Source organism: Lepisosteus platostomus, chromosome 13 (genome assembly GCF_059453375.1).
Source record: "Lepisosteus platostomus isolate fLepPlt1 chromosome 13, fLepPlt1.hap1, whole genome shotgun sequence".
Lineage (NCBI taxonomy): Eukaryota > Metazoa > Chordata > Actinopteri > Semionotiformes > Lepisosteidae > Lepisosteus > Lepisosteus platostomus.
Window position 1 is genome coordinate 13,315,058 of NC_142623.1, and position 20,485 is coordinate 13,335,542.

The following is a 20,485-nucleotide window of genomic DNA, read 5'->3' on the forward strand; positions in this document are numbered from 1 at the left end:
CAAAGTCCACCTCTGGTTTCCTGCACTAGTTGTGATGCAGATGCAGGTGTTATTACACTGGCCCAAATCGGGTTGTATTTAAACATCTGAGACTGACCATTTCAACCTGGAGAAGGGTTTCCATCCTTTCTGGCTGAAGGACCCCTTTTCCACCAGGATAATAAGGACCCTAATTGAAGCCTACAGTAAAATTGAAGGATTCTTATTAAATAATGCTGCTATTCAATGAGCAATTAAAAGCAGGACAGATCTGCTGTGTAGGAGTCTTGATTGTACACTATACTGGACTGGGGATGAAAGGTGTCCCTTTGTTTCTGGGCAGTTTGTGTGGGTCTTGTGGTGGAAGACCCTAACCTAGGTAATGTGTGATGTGCTTATAAAACACACACAAATGCCAGGCCTTAGCTACTGTAACCTGGGGTGCTTCGAGTACAGGATACAGAGAAGGAAAGAGTGTGACTGCAGACTGGACTGTGTGCTGGACTATGCCTACACTCCCCAATGTCATTGCTCTGTCTCTCCAGCAGAGGTCAGTAGTGCAGGCAGCGCCCCAGACGGCCAAGACAGGACAGAGTGCCCAGTTGAGTGTTACAAACCTGCAGCAAGTACATCTGACCCAAGAGGTGAGCTGTAATGAAACATGGAGATTTACAGAGCAAATCTGAGATACTGAGAGACACTTTCAAACAAAGATAAACAGAGAGATATACTGAGACACTGGTGGACAGACAGTGAGACACTGAAAGATATTGAGAGACACTGTCACACTACAAGAGACACCAAACTGCCACAAAGACACCTTCATACTGAATGATAAACACTTCTATTAGGGTTCATAAAATATTACGGCAGTAGTGCTGGTATTTTTTGTTGGTGTTAGTGGCATTCGTGCTGATTGTTGTATCAATGCGAGTATTGATACTGGTTCAGTGTTAACCTTAGAAAATTCCACTCGGGGCTTGAATTAAGTTCCCCCTTAATTCAACAGGAGAAACAGTTTCTCTCTCCTCCCCTGACCTGTGAGCAGTGGTGCAGCACTTCAGTGGGGATGAAGTGGGTCTCCTCCTGAATGTAGGATTGTGGGATTTTTGGAATGAAAAGCCTTCTTTAAATGCATTATTTATTATTACTGGTGTTGGGATTAAAGTTAGTATTGTTTCTTAGTTGATTGCCCTCTCCGTGCAGAGTCCAGGAAGCAGAGGTGTTGAGGCAGGGAGGCAGAGAGAGACAGAGAGAGAGAGGGGAGCCTTGCAGTGGGGGTCAGTCAAGCAGATAGACTCTGAGACAGATGGACAGCCTCCCTCCCGCTCCCCCTCGCCCCACTGCAGCCCGGGCTACGACAGGAACTACAGCTCCCTGTGCCCTGCCTTTCACCCCTCGCTCCCTTTCTCCTTCCCTTTCTCCCTCCCTCTCCATTTCCCCCTCTCCCTTCCTCTGCTGCCCCCTACTGGCACCCCAGTCACAGTGCAGCCCCTGCCCCAGCTACTGCTCTACGAGACAGCGGGGGCAACAGCCTTGAGAGTAGGTCCCTGAGAGAGAGGGATGGGGAGTGGGAGAGTGTAAGAGAGGTAGGAGATGTCAATGGAGAGAGAGAAAACCAGGCCTCTGCATGTGTGAATTAAGAACAGACAGACGAGAGGAGCCATTCAGTCTATCTCGCGCTTTTGGTAGTCAGTAGCTAGTTCATCTTATCCAATCATTCTTGAAGGAAGCCAAGATTACTGGCATTTAGCAACATGGCTGGGTAGCTTCTTCCAGACATACAGCACCCATAAAGATTTGTATAAAACACTTTAAATTCCCCCTCATTCTCCCTTTAAGTCTCACACAGAGCAGCTGAACACACTGGAGTCAACAGTCTAGAGAAGAGCAGAGGATCCTAACACTGAGGTTATTCAATAATTAAGGTTGTTAAGGGTCTGCTATTTAATTGTTATATAACAAAATCAACTGTCTGAAATGGATTGGAATGTGTGATATTTCACTATCCATGGTACAATACAATAATCCAGCATGGATTATTGTTAATATTCCTGTTTGTGTGTGCATTGTATGTTAACCCCATGTGTATGTGTACAGTACACTAACCCTGTGTGTATGTACTGTATGTGTACAGCACACTGGCGCAGTGTGTGTGTGAATGTGTACAGCACACTGGCCCAGTGTGTGTGAATGTGTATAGTACACTAACCCAGTGTGTGTGTGTATGTGCACCAGGTGCAGCAGCTCCAGCAGGTCCCAGTACAGCACGTCTACTCCAGTCAGGTCCAATATGTAGAAGGAGGCGATGCAGGTTACACCACCAGCACAATGTGAGTCTGACTGCCTGTCCATCTCTCCTTCAGTTCTGATGTTAAGGCAGTGTTAATGTACTGTAGTGTCCAGTCAGTGTGTCTGTATGAACCCCTCTCTCTCAGTGCAGTGTTAATGTACCGTAGTGTCCAGTCAGTGTGTCTGTATGAACCCCTCTCTCTCAGTGCAGTGTTAATGTACTGTAGTGTCCAGTCAGTCAGTGTGTCTGTATGAACCCCTCTCTCTCAGTGCAGTGTTAATGTACTGTAGTGTCCAGTCAGTCAGTGTGTCTGTATTAACCCCTCTCTCTCTGCAGACGTTCTGGCAGTTACTCCTACTCCGAGACACCCCTGTACAATGCACCTGCAGCTGCCACTTACTATGAGCCACCTGCTGCCTCAGGATCGCAGGTCACCACCCCTGTGACTTCTCAGGCGGTGTCTAGCTCAGCAGGGGGCACAGCAGTCTCTATGTTTGTGGGCACGGGACAGATTGTTGCCAATCCGAGCACAGGAGCTGCAAGTGCAACCGGGGGGACAGGGCAGGCAGGTGGGACCACTCCCAGCGGAGGAGCTGCAGCAGGTGCAGGGGGCAGCTACGTCATCCAAGGAGGGTACATGCTTAGTAACAGCGGGAGCAACCAGACCTACTCCCATACCACACGTGCCTCACCTGCCACAGTGAGTACAGCCTGTAGAGCCAGAGGGTGTGTTAATGTGTTCTCCTGAGAATCTGAAATGGGTGTGCCATTAATATTGTATACCTCCTCTCTCTCAGTGCAGTGTTAACGTAATGTAGTGTCCAGTTAGTGTGTCTGTATGAACCCCTCTCTCTCAGTGCAGTGTTAATGTACTGTAGTGTCCAGTCAGTCAGTGTGTCTGTATGAACCCCTCTCTCTCAGTGCAGTGTTAATGTACTGTAGTGTCCAGTCAGTCAGTGTGTCTGTATGAACCCCTCTCTCTCAGTGCAGTGTTAATGTACTGTAGTGTCCAGTCAGTCAGTGTGTCTGTATGAACCCCTCTCTCTCAGTGCAGTGTTAATGTACTGTAGTGTCCAGTCAGTCAGTGTGTCTGTATGAACCCCTCTCTCAGTGCAGTGTTAATGTACTGTAGTGTCCAGTCAGTCAGTGTGTCTGTATGAACCCCTCTCTCTCAGTGCAGTGTTAATGTACTGTAGTGTCCAGTCAGTGTGTCTGTATGAACCCCTCTCTCTCAGTGCAGTGTTAATGTACTGTAGTGTCCAGTCAGTCAGTGTGTCTGTATGAACCCCTCTCTCTCAGTGCAGTGTTAATGTACTGTAGTGTCCAGTCAGTGTGTCTGTATGAACCCCTCTCTCTCAGTGCAGTGTTAATGTACTGTAGTGTCCAGTCAGTCAGTGTGTCTGTATGAACCCCTCTCTCTCAGTGCAGTGTTAATGTACTGTAGTGTCCAGTCAGTGTGTCTGTATGAACCCCTCTCTCTCAGTGCAGTGTTAATGTACTGTAGTGTCCAGTCAGTCAGTGTGTCTGTATGAACCCCTCTCTCTCAGTGCAGTGTTAATGTACTGTAGTGTCCAGTCAGTGAGTGTGTCTGTATGAACCCCTCTCTCTCAGTGCAGTGTTAATGTACTGTAGTGTCCAGTCAGTGAGTGTGTCTGTATGAACCCCTCTCTCTCAGGTTCAGTGGCTGTTAGATAACTACGAGACGGCCGAGGGCGTCAGCCTCCCTCGCTCCACACTCTACTGCCACTACCTGCTGCATTGCCAGGAGCAGAAGCTGGAGCCTGTCAACGCCGCCTCTTTTGGCAAGCTGATCCGCTCCGTCTTCATGGGGCTGCGTACCAGGCGGCTGGGCACACGGTACAGACCCGTCACCACGCCATCACGGCATGCGACCCTGACAGACCCCTCGTCACTCACACGAGTGGGATTCACTTCTGTGATGCACTGTTGTAGCTCAACAAACGCTGTTGTAACGTACCTGATACACTGTTCATGTACATTACATGTCCACATCGTGACAGTTTTTTATTACAGTCTGCTACAATGCTGTGTGCATCCTACTACAGCAGGAGCTTGTGTGTGTATTGTCATAGTGAAGTATGTGTTGTTTCAGAAGGGCTAGTGTGCGAGTGTGTTGTGGTAGTGAAGTATGTGTTGTTTCAGAAGGGCTAGTGTGTGTATTGTCATAGTGAAGTATGTGTTGTTTCAGAAGGGCTAGTGTGTGTATTGTCATAGTGAAGTATGTGTTGTTTCAGAAGGGCTAGTGTGTGTATTGTCATAGTGAAGTATGTGTTGTTTCAGAAGGGCTAGTGTGTGTATTGTCATAGTGAAATATGTGTTGTTTCAGAAGGGCTAGTGTGTGTATTGTCATAGTGAAATATGTGTTGTTTCAGGGGGAATTCTAAGTATCATTACTATGGGCTGCGGATCAAGGCGAGCTCCCCTCTGCTGCGTCTCATGGAGGACCAGCAACACCTGGCTATGAGGCAGCAGCCATTCTCTCAGAAACAGAGGTACTGTCTCACTGCTTTACTGTTTACTGAGTGCCTGACTGTCTCATTGTTTCCCTGCTTAACTATTACACTGGCTATCTGATTGCCTGACTATTTCCCTGCCTGCCTGACTCTCTGCCTGCTTGACTATTATACTGCCTGAGTATCTCATTCTCTGCTTATTACACTGGCTACCTCACTATCTCTGCCTGCCTGACTGCCCGTCTGCCTTCTTGACTGCTGTACTGCCTACACCAGAGCCTGACTATCTCACTGCCTGCCTGACTGCCAGTCTGCCTTCTTGACTGCTGTACTGCCTACACCAGAGCCTGACTATTCAATTCAATTCAAGGTGCTTTATTAGCATGACCGATGGGTACAATCAGTGTTGCCAAAGCAAATGAAAGTAATGATATTTACATTAAACACAACAAAAAATAGAAGTAAAATAAAATCTACAGACATATTACAGACATTTACAACAAAGACATATTATAAAATATTGACATATACTGTAGGCGGCTGGAGCATTATTGGGAGACAGACTCACTGTTCCTCAGGCTGTGACAGGAGATCACATACTGGGCTGCCAGTTCAACTGAGTTCCCTCCTCCCTCTCCCAGTAGGATTGGGACCCGTTGTGATTCTGGCAGGTGTAGGAACTCTGGGATTAGATTTCTGAATGTTTCTCTAATCCCAGAGTATCTCACTGCCTGACTGCCCGTCTGCCTTCTTGACTGCTATACTGCCTTCACCAGTGCCTGACTATCTCACTGCCTTCCTGACTGTCTGCCTTCCTGACTGTTATACTGCCTACAGAAGTACCTATCTCACTGTCTGCCTGCTTTGACTACTACACTGCCTACCTGATTACCTGACTGTCTGCCTGCATGACTGCTACACCACAGCCTACCTGATTACCTGACTATCTCACTGCCTGCCTAGTATACTGCCTACCTGATTGCCTGAATATTCAATTCAATTCAATTCAATTCAAGGTGCTTTATTAGCATGACCGATAGGTACAATCAGTGTTGCCAAAGCAAATAAAAATAATAAAATTAACATAGAACAAAACAAAAAATAGAAGTAAAATAAAATCTACAGACATGTTACAGACATTTACAACAAAGACATATTATATAATATCGACATATACTGTATTCGGCTGGAGCATTATTGGGAGACAGACTCACTGTTCCTCAGGCTGTGACAGGAGATCACATACTGGGCTGCCAGATCAACTGAGTTCCCTCCTCCCTCTCCCAGTAGGATTGGGACCTGTTGTGGTTTTGGCAGGTGTGGGAACTCTGGGATTAGATTTCTGAATTTCGGGAAGAATGTTTCTCTAATCCCAGAGTATCTGTCACAGTGCAGTAGGAAGTGCACCTCTGTCTCTATTTCTCCCTGCTGGCAGTGGGAGCACAGCCTGTCCTCTCTGGGCAGCCAGGTCTGCCTGTGTCGCCCAGTTTCTATGGCCAGGTTGTGGTCACTGAGCCTGTACTTCGTCAGGGTCTGTTTCTGTTTGTTATTTTTTATTTTGGTCAAATATTCAGCTAGTGTGTATTGTCTGTTTAAGGTTCTGTAGCATTCTAGTTTATGTTGTGTTTGTGTGTGTGTGTCCCAGTGTGTGAGATATTGCTGTTTGATCTGTGCTGTGATGTGGTTGAGTCTGGGTTGTGGTGCTCTAGCAGTGCTGTCCTGAGGCTGGTTAGTGTTGGTGTGGCTCAGGTCGGTGAGCCTCAGGACCAGCTGGCTCAGGGGGCTCTGTTTTGGGCTCAGCTCTTGGCTCAGCAGGGCTTTGTGGTGGTAGGAATTTTGGTCACTGTTTTTTAGGTGTAGCCAATACTTTAATATTCTTTTCTGTATGTTTATCAATAGTGGGTACTGGCCTAATTCGGCCCTGCACCCGTTGTTAGGAGTTTTTCTCTGCACACGGAGGATGATTCTACAGATCTCCATGTGCAGAGTTTCTGTGGGGTGTTTGTCCCATTGGGTGTAATCCTGGTCTGTGAGGGGACCCCAAACTTCACTGCCGTATAGGGCAATGGGTTGGATTACACTTTCAAATATTTGGAGCCAGATTCTTGTTGGTGGGTTGATGTTGAAGAGCCTCCTTCTTATTGCGTAGAAAGCCCTGAGTGCCTTCTCCCTCAGTGCCTTCACTGCCAGGTCAAAACTCCCGGAAGAGCTGATGGTGAGACCGAGATATGTGTAGCTGGATGTGTGCTCCAATGTGTTGTTGTTCAGTGTGAATTTGTACCTGTTTCCCTGAGGTCTGGCTTTCTTCTGGAAAACCATAACTCTGGTCTTGTCCATATTGACTGTCAGTGCCCAGGTCTGACAGTACTGCTCCAGCAGTGCCAGGTTCTGCTGCAGCCCCTGTTCTGTGGGCGACAGCAGGACCAGGTCATCTGCGTAGAGCAGGAACTTGATTTCTGTGTCGTGTAGTGTAAGACCAGGAGCTGCAGACTGCTCCAACATTCCTGCTAATTCATTGATATAGATATTGAACAGTGTTGGGCTCAGGCTGCAGCCCTGTCTCACCCCGCGGCCTTGGGTGAAGAATTTAGTCCTTTTGTTTCCAATTTTCACTGCACATTTGCTCTCTGAATACATTGATTTAATTATGTCGTACACTTTGCCCCCTATGCCACTTTGGAGTAGTTTATAAAACAATCTCTCATGCCAAATCGAGTCAAATGCTTTTTTGAAATCGACAAAGCAGGCAAAAATTTTTCCTTTGTGTTTTTGGTGGACGTGTTTGTCTATCAGTGTGTGTAGGGTGTAAATGTGATCAGATGTGCGGTGATCTGGCAAGAAGCCAATCTGACTTTTACTCAGGACATTGTGTTCGGTAAGGAAGGCCAGTATTCGTGTATTTAGGATACTGCAGAATACCTTCCCCAGGTTACTGTTCACACAGATGCCCCGGTAGTTGTTGGGATCGAGTTTATCTCCACTCTTATAGATGGGCGTGATCAGTCCTTGGTTCCAGGCCTCGGGGAAACATCCAGCTGTCATGATGAGATTGAGGAGTTTGAGCAGGGCTTGTTGCAACTTTGGGCTGCTGTGTCTCAGCATCTCATTTATGACTCCATCATGGCCACAGGCTTTGCGTGGTCTGAGGGCCTGGAGTTTGTCCAGTAGCTCCTGCTCAGTGATTGGGGAGTCTAAGGGGTTTTGGTTGTCTTTGATAGCCAATTCCAAAATTTTGAGTTTTTCATAAATGGTGTTTTGGTCTGATTGATTTGTATTTGGGAGCTTTTCATAGAGATTTTCAAAGTATGTTTGCCAGATTGTTCCATTTTGGATGGCCAATTCTTCTGATTTTGATTTGTTTAAGTTGTTCCACTTTTCCCAGAAACAATTCTGATTTAGTGACTCCTCAATTTCTGCAAGTTGTTTGTCTATGTATGTGTTTCTTTTCTTTTTCAGCGTGTGTTTATAAAGTTTTACCATGTCACAGTACCTGAGTCGCAGATCTGTGTTGTGTGGTTGTCTGTGTTTTTCATTTGAGACTTTTCGTAGTGCATTTCTGATGTTTTTGCACTCCGTATCAAACCACTTTTCTTTTGCTTTTGTTTTTTGGTAGTTTTTTGATGTAGTTGTTTTTAGCTTAGATTTTGATGCTAGTTTGTGGAATAGGTGATTTAGTTTTTGTGTGGCCAAGTTTATGCCTAATTTGTTGGTTTGATACGGAGTGTTTAGGAATGTGTCCATCAGTGTCTGAATTTCGTCATGGCCCAGTGCAGTTTGGTATCTGTCTAGGCTGTCTGTGTCCCATCTGTATGCCTGGTTGAGGTCATACAGCTGGCTGGGCTGTGTCAGTGTGTCTCTGTGCTGGTGTGTTCTCTTCATGTAGAGTGTGATCTGGCTGTGGTCGGAGAGGGGAGTTTGTGGCCTGACAGTGAAGGCACTGATACAGGAGGGGTCCAGGTCGGTGATGGCGTAGTCCACCACACTGCTGCCCAGAGCTGAGCTGTAGGTGAACCTGCCTAGAGAGTCCCCTCTAGTCCTGCCGTTGACGATGTACAGGCCCAGCCCTTGACAGAGCTGCAGCAGCTCGCGCCCGGTGCTGTTGACCGTGGTGTCATGGCTGCACCTGTGTGAGGTGACCGGTGTGTGGTACAGAGGGGATTGTCCAAATATGTGAGTATTTCCCTGTGTGCTGGTGAAGTCTGCCAGTGTGCCTGTTCGTGCGTTGAGGTCACCACAGAGCAGCACGTTTCCCTGGCCCTGGAAGTGACCGATCTCCGTGTGGAGACTGTGGAGAATTCCCTCACTGTAGTAGGGGGATTCTGAGGGCGGGATGTAGACAGCACACAGGAAAACCTCGTTTTCTGTACAGATGGTATTTCTTTTGATTTTAAGCCAAACTCGTGACTCTTCTTTCTTTACTAATTGTATGGAGTGACTGAGCTCCGCTCTGTACCACACAATGATCCCCCCAGAGTCTCTGCCCCGGGTGATTTGGGGTTTTTTGACAGAGGGCACCATGATCTCCTTGTAGCCTGGGGGACAGTGGGTAGCCAAGTCTCCCCGACACCATGTCTCCTGTAGGATCATGATGTCTGTCTCCTTTACATCCTTGATAAATTCAGGATCAGTGCTCTTCAGCCCAAATGCTGACGAGCCCAGACCCTGAATGTTCCACATACTTATCTTTAGAGATCTCATTGTTATCGTTTGAATTATCTTTGCAATTTGTTATTGTTTTCTGGAACTGTATCAAATTTGTGTCGGACATTTACATCATCAACAGAAACAAGTATTGTGCTGGGTTTTTGTCTGTCGCTGTGGGTGATGGAAGTTCAACTCATAAGCCGGGTGCAGATGAGGTTCAGGAGCTGCCGGATTTCTCCCAGCTCCAAACCACTCGGGACTGCTGGTCTGGCCAGGGCTGCGGCGTAGCTGTGCAGGAGGGGCTCGGTCCGGCTCTGTTGTTGTGCTGGGTGGGGAGGGGTTGTGGTTCTGGTCCGGTTCAGCTGCTGGTCTGGGTGAGGGGCATGGGGTGGGGCGCTGGTTCTGGTCCTGTTCGGTCGTTGGTCTGGGTTGGAGGGCTGTAGGGTGGTGCTGGTTCTGTTCTTTGTGGGTTGAGCTGGTCTGGGTTGGGGGTGTGGGTGCTGGGGCGTTCCTCTGGTAGTCCTCCTGTTTCTCTCTGGGATGCTGTTTGGGTGTCTGCCCAGTGTGGTGTCTTTCAGAGTTTTTGTGAAGAGTCCAATGGTCTGTTTTTTGAGGTGTTTATGGTCGTGTAGATGCTGTGGTCCAAGGGTGGAGTGATGGGCCAGATAGACGTTTGGGAGCAGGGCGCAGCACCGTGAGATCTCGGCATTGATTCTCTGGATGGTGTGGTGCTGCTCGTCCTGTCTCGGCAGCAGGGTGGAGATGACAATTCGGGCGCGAGGGAACTCCTGTATGGCCCTCTCTGCCACTCTCCTGATGGACTGGGCCACCTGCTCCCTCTGGGTCCTCAAGTCGTTGGTGCCGGTGTGGATGATGATGTGCTGAGGGGCTCCCAGTACCGACCTGGACAGCAGCTGCAGGGCCTTCTCTGTCGTCGGACACCAGAGCTTTGCTGTTTGTAATCCCGGGAAGAGCCTGTGCTCATCGATGTACCTCCCGTTGGAGTCGATGAGAAGGGCTACTTCCATGCGTCTGCCTCTGGTGTCCAGTCTGCTGGAGGGGCGCTGTGCTGCCGGGCGGGGGGCTGCTTGGGGGGGTGCAGTATGTGAGGTGGGGGAGTTGGGTGGGGCCGGGTGTGTGTGTGGGTCACCCTGAGTGTTCGGCAAGGTGGGTGTGCTTTTGGGCAGTAGAGTTGTGAGGGGATTTGGGGTGCCGGGGGGTGCAGTGGGTGTGGTGTTTGCTACGGTGGGGGTACTGGGTAAGTGGGAGTTGGTGGTGGGGGTTGTAGGGGTGTCAGGTTGTGTGGAGGTGGGTGTGTCTTTGCGGGTTGGTGGTGGGTGTTGTGAGTTGTGTGTTCTGGGTCTCAGGGCTGTTCTGTTGCAGTCAGGGCTGCAGTGGGAAGTAGTGAGTTTCCTCAGCTGGTCTTTGAGAGTCTTGCTTGTCCTCTCCGCGAGCTGCAGCTCCTCTCTCAGCTCTGCTACTTCCGACTGCAGCTTACTGTTGTCCCGCAGCAGCTCCTCCATCTGTGCCCTGAGCTGTTTGTTGGAGGTTTTACATTCGTTCCTGTGTTTGTTCACCTCGTCTCTTAGCTGTTGTGCTGTCTGCCCCTCTGTGAGTCTCCCCAGCATCAGCTCCTTGAACTCAGTGAAGTCCAGCTCCAGAGCAGAGAGTTTCTCTCTCAGGAGGCGCACTGTGCTGTGGTCACAGGGGGGTTGGTGTGGGCTGTGTGTGTCCGGGTGGTGTGTTTCCGTGTTGCCGAGGGCTACACTTTTGCTGGGCTGTTCTGTGGCTGAGGCTGTGTTTGTGGGCTCTGAGTCAGGTGGAGCTGAACTCTCCGGTGTGGCGGGCATCAGGCTGCTGGGTCTCTCTCCTGTTTCTGGGGGAGGTTTCTCCAGGTCGGCCTGTGTTTTAAGGTCTGTGAACTTTTCCTCGAAAAGCTCCAGAGCGGCCTCACTGCCCTGTATCATCACTGTACCATTGTGGTAGGTGTTGACAGTCAGGACAGTGTCTTCTACCTCGCTGTCTCCCCCTATGGAGATTTGCCTGCCTTTGCTGATGCCCCTTCTGGTGGTGTTTGTATAATTCTTACACACAGCTGTGTGCCAGGCATTCGGATGCTCAGTAAAAAAGAGCAGGTTGGTTTTTATGTGCTTTTCTCCTGCCTGGCAGTAGTCAGCAATGAGGGTCTCTGGGTTTTCTTTCATCCAGGAGTCTTTGTACTGTTTCCTGGTCTTAACGGTTTTCACGTCCTCAGGGTACTGGAGTACTGTGCTGAGGGGGCAGGGCTGGTCCAGTGGGGCTGTGTTCTGCTCTGTACTCATCTTGCTCTTTTAAATACAATGGGCCCAGGTGAGAAGAGCAAACAGACGGCCTGGCTCGGGCGTTTTGAATACAATCAGCCCCCTGTTGCTTGGGAACAGGTTCTTCAACTTTGGCCTTTTGAGTGTAGTGGGCCCAAGTGGTATTTTGTTTAATTTAAACTTTAAGGTACCTTTTTCTAAAGACTTTTTAAACTTTTATCTACAAAACAGTTCAATTTTTTAGAGGCTTCTTCAAGAAAGGAGAAGAAAGAACAGGGCTTACCAGGTGTTTTTCGTGTTGATGGCTGAGTTCTTGGCTTCTCTTGATGCTGCTTGTATTTTCCCTTTCCTTCTTGTTTCCTTTGGTGTACTTTTTCTCTTTCTTTCTTTCTTGTCTTCTTATTCTTATATCCTTGTTTTAATGATTCCTTTTCTGTTTGTTCCTCTTCATCTCTTGGGGATTTTTCTTTTTGGAGTTTTTCCTCAGGTCCTTTATCCTCAGGTGTAGCTGTGTCTTATAGTTTATCTTCAGTTTTTTAGATGTTCGCTTTGTTGATTTTTTTTTTTTCCAATGGCAAATTATTTCTTTACTTCTGTAGTTTTCTTTAGTTTTGTTAGATGTTGCCTTATTCCTAGACTATTTGTTCAGTTCCAGAAAACAATAAAATCTCAAAGAAATTAGGAGCTCATCTTCTGTGCTGCCTCTCTCAGCCTCTCTCTCTCTCTGAATATCTCACTGCCTGCCTGCATGACTACTACACCACTGCCTACCTAATTGCCTGACTATCTCACTCCCTGCCTATTACACTGCATAAATGATTACCTGACTCTGCCTACTTGATTATTATACTGCCTTCCTAATTGCCTATCTCACTACCTGCCTGATTGACTGACACTCTGTCTGCTTGATTATTACACTACATACCTGATTGCCTGACCATCTTGCTGCCTGCCTGCCAAATTCTCATTCCACTGCCTGACTGAAGCCACCACCTGCAGATGGCCTGCCTGAGTGGCTCGCTGTCCCTGTGACTGGCTGTGTAATGGCTTCCCTGTCTCTCTCCAGGCTGAAGCCGGTGCAGAAGGTGGAGGGGATGACCAACGGGATGGCTCTAGGGACAGGGCAGCAGCAGGGTTCTGGCTTGTCTGACATCAGTTCACAAGTGCAGCAGTACCAGCAGTTCCTGGGTGAGAGAGGGGATAAATACTGAAGGTCACACCATTGATAGTGAGGACATCTGACTTTTCATTACCACTGAGGTCTTTACCTTCATAAATCTTTAATTAAATCATCAAGCGGCTTGGTTGGCACTTAAGTAATTTTGTCTCTGTTCAAGGTTGAAAGATTATGAAAGTTATGCAAGAATCGCAAGAGTTTAAAGGAAACCTCCTACATGAAAACAAATAATTCAAACTGAACATATAATTAGGTCTAATATGGGCTCTAGTATTTATTTGAGTGCTCACGAAGAACAGAAACAAGCAGCTGCAAGGGTCCCCAAGATCAGAAGTGGGACCTTTGTCTACACAGTCTGAGAGATTCTCTGTACATTATCAGTGACTGTGAGTGTGGGTCTCTGTCCAGTTCAGTTTGAATGAAAAGATGCATGTCAAATAAGCTGAAGAGCATTTTCTTTTCCTGTTCACCTGTCTTTCCAGATGCTTCTCGTGCTCTGCCTGAGTTCTCAGAGGTTGACCTGCAGGGCAAAGCACTGCCTGATGGGATATCATTAGAGCACATCAAGAGCTTCCAGGTGCTATACAGGGAGCACTGTGAGGTACGTCCCTGTCCTGTCTGTCACACTGTGGGGCACATCCCTTTCCTGTCTGTCACAGTGTTGGGTACAGCCCTGACCCATCTGTCTGTCACACTGTGAGGTACATCCCTGTCCTGAGGTACAACCTTGTCCATTTGACTTTATTTACCACTCTTAATTTACCTTTTAGCGGCCTGAAAGTTTTTCCTCTCCCCCTTACTCCGCTGCTCCATGTGTCCCTCTTTCTCCAGGCAATCCTGGATGTGATGATTAACCTGCAGTTCACTCTGGTGGAGACACTATGGAAAACATTCTGGAGATACAGTGACAGCCAGACCAGCGAGGGGGCTGCACTGCCTGTGTGAGTCTCACCCTAACACACTCGGACACTGATACACACTGACACAGTAACCTGCACACCTAGCAACACATTCCAACACACTCTGACACTCTGATACCAACTGCCTCGGTAACCTTCACACCCAGACTCGTTGTAATACACTCTGACAGCCTGGTTCACACTGACACAGTAACCTACACAACTAGACACATTCTAACACACTCTGACAAGTAACCTACATGCCTCGACATATTATAACATACCCTGACACCGTGATACACAATGACACAGTTACCCACACCCCTAGACACTAACATACCCTGATGCTGTAATACACACTGACACAGTAACCTGCACACCTAGACCCAACATACCCCGACACTGTGATACACACTGACACAGTAACCTGCACACCTAGACACCAACATACCCCGACACTGTGATACACACTGACACCGTAACCTGCACACCTAGACGCCAACATACCCCGACACTGTGATACACACTGACACAGTAACCTGCACACCTAGACACCAACATACCCCGACACTGTGATACACACTGACACCGTAACCTGCACACCTAGACGCCAACATACCCCGACACTGTGATACACACTGACACAGTAACCTGCACACCTAGACGCCAACATACCCCGACACTGTGATACACACTGACACAGTAACCTGCACACCTAGACCCAACATACCCCAACACTGTGATACACACTGACACAGTAACCTGCACACCTAGACGCCAACATACCCCGACACTGTGATACACACTGACACAGTAACCTGCACACCTAGACCCAACATACCCCAACACTGTGATACACACTGACACAGTAACCTGCACACCTAGACGCTTTCGAACACTTCAATTCCAAGTGGTTGCTTGTGTCTGTGTGCATGCAATGACCACTCACACTCTTGCTCTCTCAGCCATGACGAGTCGGAGAAGCGGCTGCCCAAGGCGTGCCTGGTGTTGCTGTGCAAATACGAGCCAGTGCTGCGCTGGAGCCGGGAATGCGACAACACGCTGTACCAGGGGCTGGTGGAGATTCTCATCCCCGACGTGCTGCGACCCATCCCCAGTGAGTCCACCGCAGCGCGAGTCCGGGATCACCTGCTTCTTCCCATTAGCCTCTCCCTGTTCCTGAGTTATAGAGTTGTTCCGTGTATGACAGTGTAGACCCTCTATGTAACACACTGTGTGCCATACTGTGTGCGCTGTGGGTTTGACTGTTCCACTCTCCTAGGTGCCTTAACTCAAGCCATCCGAAACTTCGCCAAGAGCCTGGAGAGCTGGCTGACCACTGCCATGATGAACATCCCTGAGGAGATGGTCCGGGTCAAGGTTAGACACACTGTAGAGACTGAATAGACTGACGTTGCAGTGATTAACACCCTGTGGAGATGGTCTGGGCAAGGCCACTTTCACAACATACAGCAAATACACAATATATTGACTGCACAACCAACTATCCATAAGATACAATACATGGTATACACCATGGTATGAGTACACTCAATACACTACACATAGATTGAAATATATTGCATTGTCCACTGATGGACAGAAAACTGTTAATCTCTGTGTCCTGGTCCATCTTGTCTCTGCAGGTGACCTCTGCCAGTGCATTTGCACAGACACTGCGCAGGTACACATCCCTCAACCACCTGGCACAGGCAGCCCGCGCAGTCCTGCAGAATACTGCACAGATCAACCAGATGCTTAGCGACCTCAACCGTGTTGACTTCGCCAACGTACAGGTCTGTCCGTCTGCCAGTTTCTGTGTAACACTGTCTCTATGTCCATCTGAAGGACTGTTCCTCTGACCAACTATTCCTCTGTCTGAATGCTCCTCTGTCCATCTGATCAACTATTCCTCTCCTCATCTGACCAACTGTTCCTCTGACTATCCCTTTGTCTCACTTTCTGACTCTTCCTCTGAACGACTGCATCTGACCAGCTGCTTCTATGACTGATGGTTCCTCTGACTGTCCCTTTGTCTCACTGTTACTCTCTCCATCCAATTACTGTTCCTCTGTCCTTCTATCTCACTGTCTTTTGTCCCTCTGTACAGCCATCCCTGTTGGTGTGTCCTGTTGCTGTATCTGTCCCTGTAGTCAGTATGTTCTGTCCCTCTGCAGGAGCAGGCGTCCTGGGTGTGTCGCTGTGAGGACCGGGTGGTCCAGCGGCTGGAGCAGGACTTCAAGCTGACCCTGCAGCAGCAGAACTCCCTGGAGCAATGGGCTGCCTGGCTGGATGGGGTCGTGGCCCAGGTGCTTAAGCCCTACCAGGCCAGCCCTGCCTTCCCCCGCGCGGCCAAGCTCTTCCTGCTGAAGTGGTCATTCTACAGGTGAGAGAACGCAGCCGAGTGGGAGGGAGGGGGGGGCTCTGAGTAGAAAGAGCTTGGCAGCATTAACAGCATGGCCTCCCTGCCTTCCTCCTCCAGCTCCATGGTGATCAGGGACCTGACCCTGCGCAGTGCTGCCAGCTTTGGCAGCTTCCACCTGATCCGGCTGCTGTACGATGAGTACATGTACTACCTGATAGAGCACCGCGTGGCCCAGGCCAAGGGAGAGACCCCCATTGCTGTCATGGGCGAGGTACAGTACTGCAGCTGAATACAGTGCTGTATTCACCTGAATACAGCTGCAACACTACAACACCTACACCTGTACTGTCATTCACACAGAGAAGAGCCTGAATACAGCGGCAACACTGCAACACCTCCATCTGTATTGACATTCACACAGAGAAGAGCCTGAATACAGCTGCAACGCTGCAACACATCCATCTGTATTGACATTCACACAGAGAAGAGCCTGAATACAGGTTTAACATACAATTGCTTTTATATCTGACATTGGTACATCCCGTAACTGTACTGAAGCACAGAACTCCTTCTGTTTCAGTTTGCTAGCCTGGGAAGGAGTCTGAACACACTGGACCCTGATAAAGGTATTGATTAGTGCATGATCACTCTGTCCTGTAATTTACTGATCAGTCTTCTTTTTAAAATATTAATCATTCTGTTTATCAAGTTGATCGGTCTCTGTAATATATTGATGTGTCCTCTACTGTATTGGATAGACTTTTAATGACCATTGTGCCCTGTTGTGTATAAATGCATCTGAGTATTTTCAATATTCTGTTAACAGAGAGGAGCCAGTTATTCCTCAGAGTAATGAGGATGTTCATTGGTTCATTTTAATTTCATTTTACAACCTCTTTTCTTTTTCCTCTCCCTCCCTGCCTATCTCCCTCTCTCAGAGGAGGAAGAGGAGGAGGAGGAGGAGAGTGATGAAGAGTGCTCGCAGGAGCTGTCTCTGCCTTCAGACTCCTCCGGGCTGCCTGTCGACTCTCTGGAGCCTCCCACCAAGCTGCCCCGCACTGACCCCAGAGGCCTGTTCAGCACCGCACCCCCAGACAACTGAGGGGAACACTGAGACCCTGCCACACACACGCACCCCAGTATCTGCAGCGGGAGAGTCAGGCACATAGTCCCATTCGCCTGTCTCCAGCCCACTCCTCCGCACCACACAGCCTGTCCACAAACTGTCCACAGACACAGTCCTCTGACAGCCTCATGGAACTGAACAATCACTGCTCCACAGGTGGAGCCAAACCTTCACTGCCTTGCCACCAGTCCTGTAGTGGGACTCCTAGTGGGCTTGTCTCCACCTAGAGGCCCTTCATGCAGGGTAAGGCACCAGCCTCACCAGTGCCCACCAATCAGAATCTAAGGCTAAGGGTTACAGGGTGTCCAGTCAGTTTGGAGGCTGTGTGGCCCAATCATGTGGCAGTGGGGTGGGAGGCCCTAGGTGTGAGTGGCTAGTAGCTGCAGTAACTGAAAGGGTAGCGTGGCTGAACAGTACGTACCCATGTGTGAAGAGCTGAGTGAGAAACTGCACATCTTCAGCCGCTCTGTGTGCGAGTGCCTGCGTTCGTGCCTGTCTGTGAATAGCGTCGTGTTTGTGGGCTGTGTCTTGGCGAACTCTGCTGAAGGTGGCCTTCAAAGGCATAAATTGACTGTTAGGGCCCTGGAGGCTGCTCTGTCATTCTACTCAGTCGAACCCTGACGCACAGGGGATAGAAGCTGCTGTAGGTGACAGACACGTGTGTGTGTGTGTGATTTTTGCTGTTCTGTTGCTCTTCTTGTTTTCAATCCCGGTGGCCTCATTCAGTCCAGACACGTAACTGTTTTTGCATCTTTTGTTGGTATGATCAATGTATTAAAAATTGAGAATAGTGTTACTTTTATTTTTGCGTTTTGTGCCAAAAATGTATTACCTGCCTTGGTGAATGATACACTTAATTTCCTGCCAGCATTTCTCTTGAAATAAAGACTTGGAGCAGCAAAGAGCGAACAGTGTGTGTGTGTGTGAGAGAGAGAGAGAGGGTGTGTTCATGTGTGTAATTGAGATAGAGCTGTGGGTGTATGAATGCTGTGTTTGTGAGAGAGAGAGAGCTGTGTGAAAACTTTGTGCCTGTGTGCATAAAGTTCACCCAGACAACCAGCAGTGTTCAACACATCACCCAAACTATAAAAAGCTAGTGTCTGGATTCTTCTACCTTTCTCTTGGTGTCGGCCTGTGTGTCTTGGGTGGCTGGCTGGGGGCCAGTGGGCAGTGCACTGGTGTCGGCCTGCCCTCTGTCTGCTCTCTACCCTTCCCTGCCTTTGTACCGTGGAATCATCTCCTGTTTCTGTCTGTCCTCGATGCGCTTTACCACAGCTTCCTGTTCTCATCCTCATCACAGTCTGCTCTCGGTATTTCACACCGCACTCGCATCAGGCTAGCAAGAGCCTGTGGGCCGTTTCTAGCTGCAGCTCCTTCCTGTTTATTTCCTAATATGAGTCACAAAAGTGTTTCCTCTTGATTGCTGAACACTGGTAGTCTGAATGCGAGTGACCTGGATTTCTGAATGTGGCTTGGAGAACCCTGTGCCGTCGATGTGTGTGTTTAAGTGTGTGTGGGGGTTCTATGCAATGAAAAGCAAATGTTTTAATTTTTAAAGTATATAAATAAATGATTTTTTTAAATGGCAGACTGTCAAAGATCTGGAGATTTCTTTTTCCCCTTGTGATGTTACTCTGTACACCTGTAGTCAAACAGGGATAGACCAGTGTATCCTTCATCTGACATGAGCAGCACAGTTCACATCTCCTCTATCCTGTCCTGCAGTGGAACAAGGGAGGGTGAGCAAAGAGTGATAAACCCCTGCAAACCAACAGGGAACAGAGAGAAGGGCGATCAAGGCTCCTTCAGTAATAAATCTATAACAGAGGGATTCTCGGTCTCCTATCCTATCACACACACAGCAGGACAGGAGACTGAGAGTAGCCATAGACTCAGCTCACTTACCCCAATTCCACTCCATCAGCTGCCATTATCCCAAAGCCCTTGAAATCTCCAGATTCATGGTCAGCCTTTACCCTCAGCAGAATTCTCTTCATTTTCTGAACAGCCCTGTGAGAAACCAGCAGTGCCACCAAGGATTTTCCAACACAAAAACAGCTTGAGAATTTTTGCTTAAGATATGAAAATGTGGGGTAACTTTTATTTCAGGTGGCTTCTGCTGCAGCGTGTATAAAAGGTCACCTGAGCTTTCCGATGTGTCACAGCCTTTTGGACGCATAGCAGCAGAGGTCACGTGAACTTTCAGTGTCCAGTATTGTGCAGGATGTCCAGCCCAGTGTCCAGTGTTGTGCAGGGCGTCCAGCCCACAGTGCTCTGCCTCTTTCTGACACTTTGCTGCAGTATCACAGCGTGTTCAAGAACAGCAGCAAGTTCTTCTTAGAAACATTTGTGAAGATATTATAAATAAACCTGTGATATATGTTTTCCTACTTTAAATGTAATTATTATAACAATGATCATTATTAGCAATTACAAAAGTGAGAAACTGTACTACTTTGTGATAAAAATACTTGAGATGTTTTTTTTATTTTATCCAACCATCATGGCCTTATTTGATCTCGCTGTCAGTGTTCTTATTCAGATGTGATTATTACAATATTTTTACTATTAGAGATAAAAATCCGCTGCCGTCTTTAGAAGGACGAGGTTTTTCCTCTAGGTTTGTGTTTGGATGAACTGGTTAGTCCACTGGTTGTCTGAGCCCCCCTGTGTTGTACTGTACCCATCACTGACCTCCATCTGCTCCCTCAACTCACAGCAGGGAGGAGAAACGGGGGAATGCACCAGTGCCCTCTTCTGTATCAAGAAAGAACTCGGCATCTCATCTTCAAAGTGGAAAAACTGTTTTCTACCTTTTTTTGTAACTTTTTCTTCCAAGAAGTAAAAAAAAAACTGCAAGCGTGATCAAGTGCTAGCCTGTGCGTGTTATTTTTTAAAACGTGTGGCTTACAGTATTTGCCCTGGATTTCTCATATTAAACAGGTGGAGCACTGCTTGCCTGTCTGTTGCCTGTGAAGTCAGTCTTCTCACTCATCAGCTACTGGTCTCGTCAGGAAAGGTGCGAGTGTGAATGAGCGTGCGAGTGTGAGTCGTGTGTGCGTGAATGCACATGTGCAGAGAAAAAGGACGCCAGTCCTCTACACCTGCTCACTCAGCTTTATGTAGAATCCTTCCAGAATCCCAGCCGCCACCTTCCTATCCCACAATGACAGACACCGCTCTGGCTGGAGCACCCAACTGAAAAGAACATCTGAGCAAAACATCCAA

At 48.2% G+C, this 20,485-nt stretch overlaps 1 protein-coding gene and 1 long non-coding RNA gene across 15 annotated transcripts in view; one reads left to right on the forward strand and one right to left on the reverse strand.

Moving 5' to 3' along the window:
- Positions 1-18,845, forward strand: part of rfx1a (regulatory factor X, 1a (influences HLA class II expression)) — a 29,958-nt gene extending 11,113 nt beyond the window's left edge. For 6 of the 14 annotated variants that reach the window (XM_088603188.1, XM_088603195.1, XM_088603189.1 and 3 more), the window contains 16 exons: positions 525-623; positions 1,186-1,521; positions 2,218-2,312; positions 2,609-2,972; positions 3,948-4,129; positions 4,666-4,785; positions 12,757-12,878; positions 13,350-13,468; positions 13,699-13,808; positions 14,732-14,883; positions 15,049-15,146; positions 15,413-15,562; positions 15,944-16,152; positions 16,249-16,402; positions 16,712-16,757; positions 17,070-18,845. In XM_088603188.1, coding sequence (XP_088459314.1) covers positions 525-623; positions 1,186-1,521; positions 2,218-2,312; positions 2,609-2,972; positions 3,948-4,129; positions 4,666-4,785; positions 12,757-12,878; positions 13,350-13,468; positions 13,699-13,808; positions 14,732-14,883; positions 15,049-15,146; positions 15,413-15,562; positions 15,944-16,152; positions 16,249-16,402; positions 16,712-16,757; positions 17,070-17,233 — 2,520 coding nt within the window. In that variant the 3' untranslated portion in view covers positions 17,234-18,845. The remainder of the gene's footprint in view (positions 1-524; positions 624-1,185; positions 1,522-2,217; positions 2,313-2,608; positions 2,973-3,947; positions 4,130-4,665; positions 4,786-12,756; positions 12,879-13,349; positions 13,469-13,698; positions 13,809-14,731; positions 14,884-15,048; positions 15,147-15,412; positions 15,563-15,943; positions 16,153-16,248; positions 16,403-16,711; positions 16,758-17,069) is intronic. The other 8 variants (XM_088603194.1, XM_088603196.1, XM_088603197.1 and 5 more) reach the window with 4 other exon arrangements.
- LOC148649953 (uncharacterized) lies at positions 13,117-14,774 on the reverse strand. The gene is made up of 2 exons (XR_015925975.1): positions 14,147-14,774; positions 13,117-14,090 (listed from the first exon to the last, which is right to left on the reverse strand). It is a non-coding gene; the product is annotated as an uncharacterized LOC148649953 (long non-coding RNA).
- Positions 18,846-20,485: the final 1,640 nt, after the last annotated feature.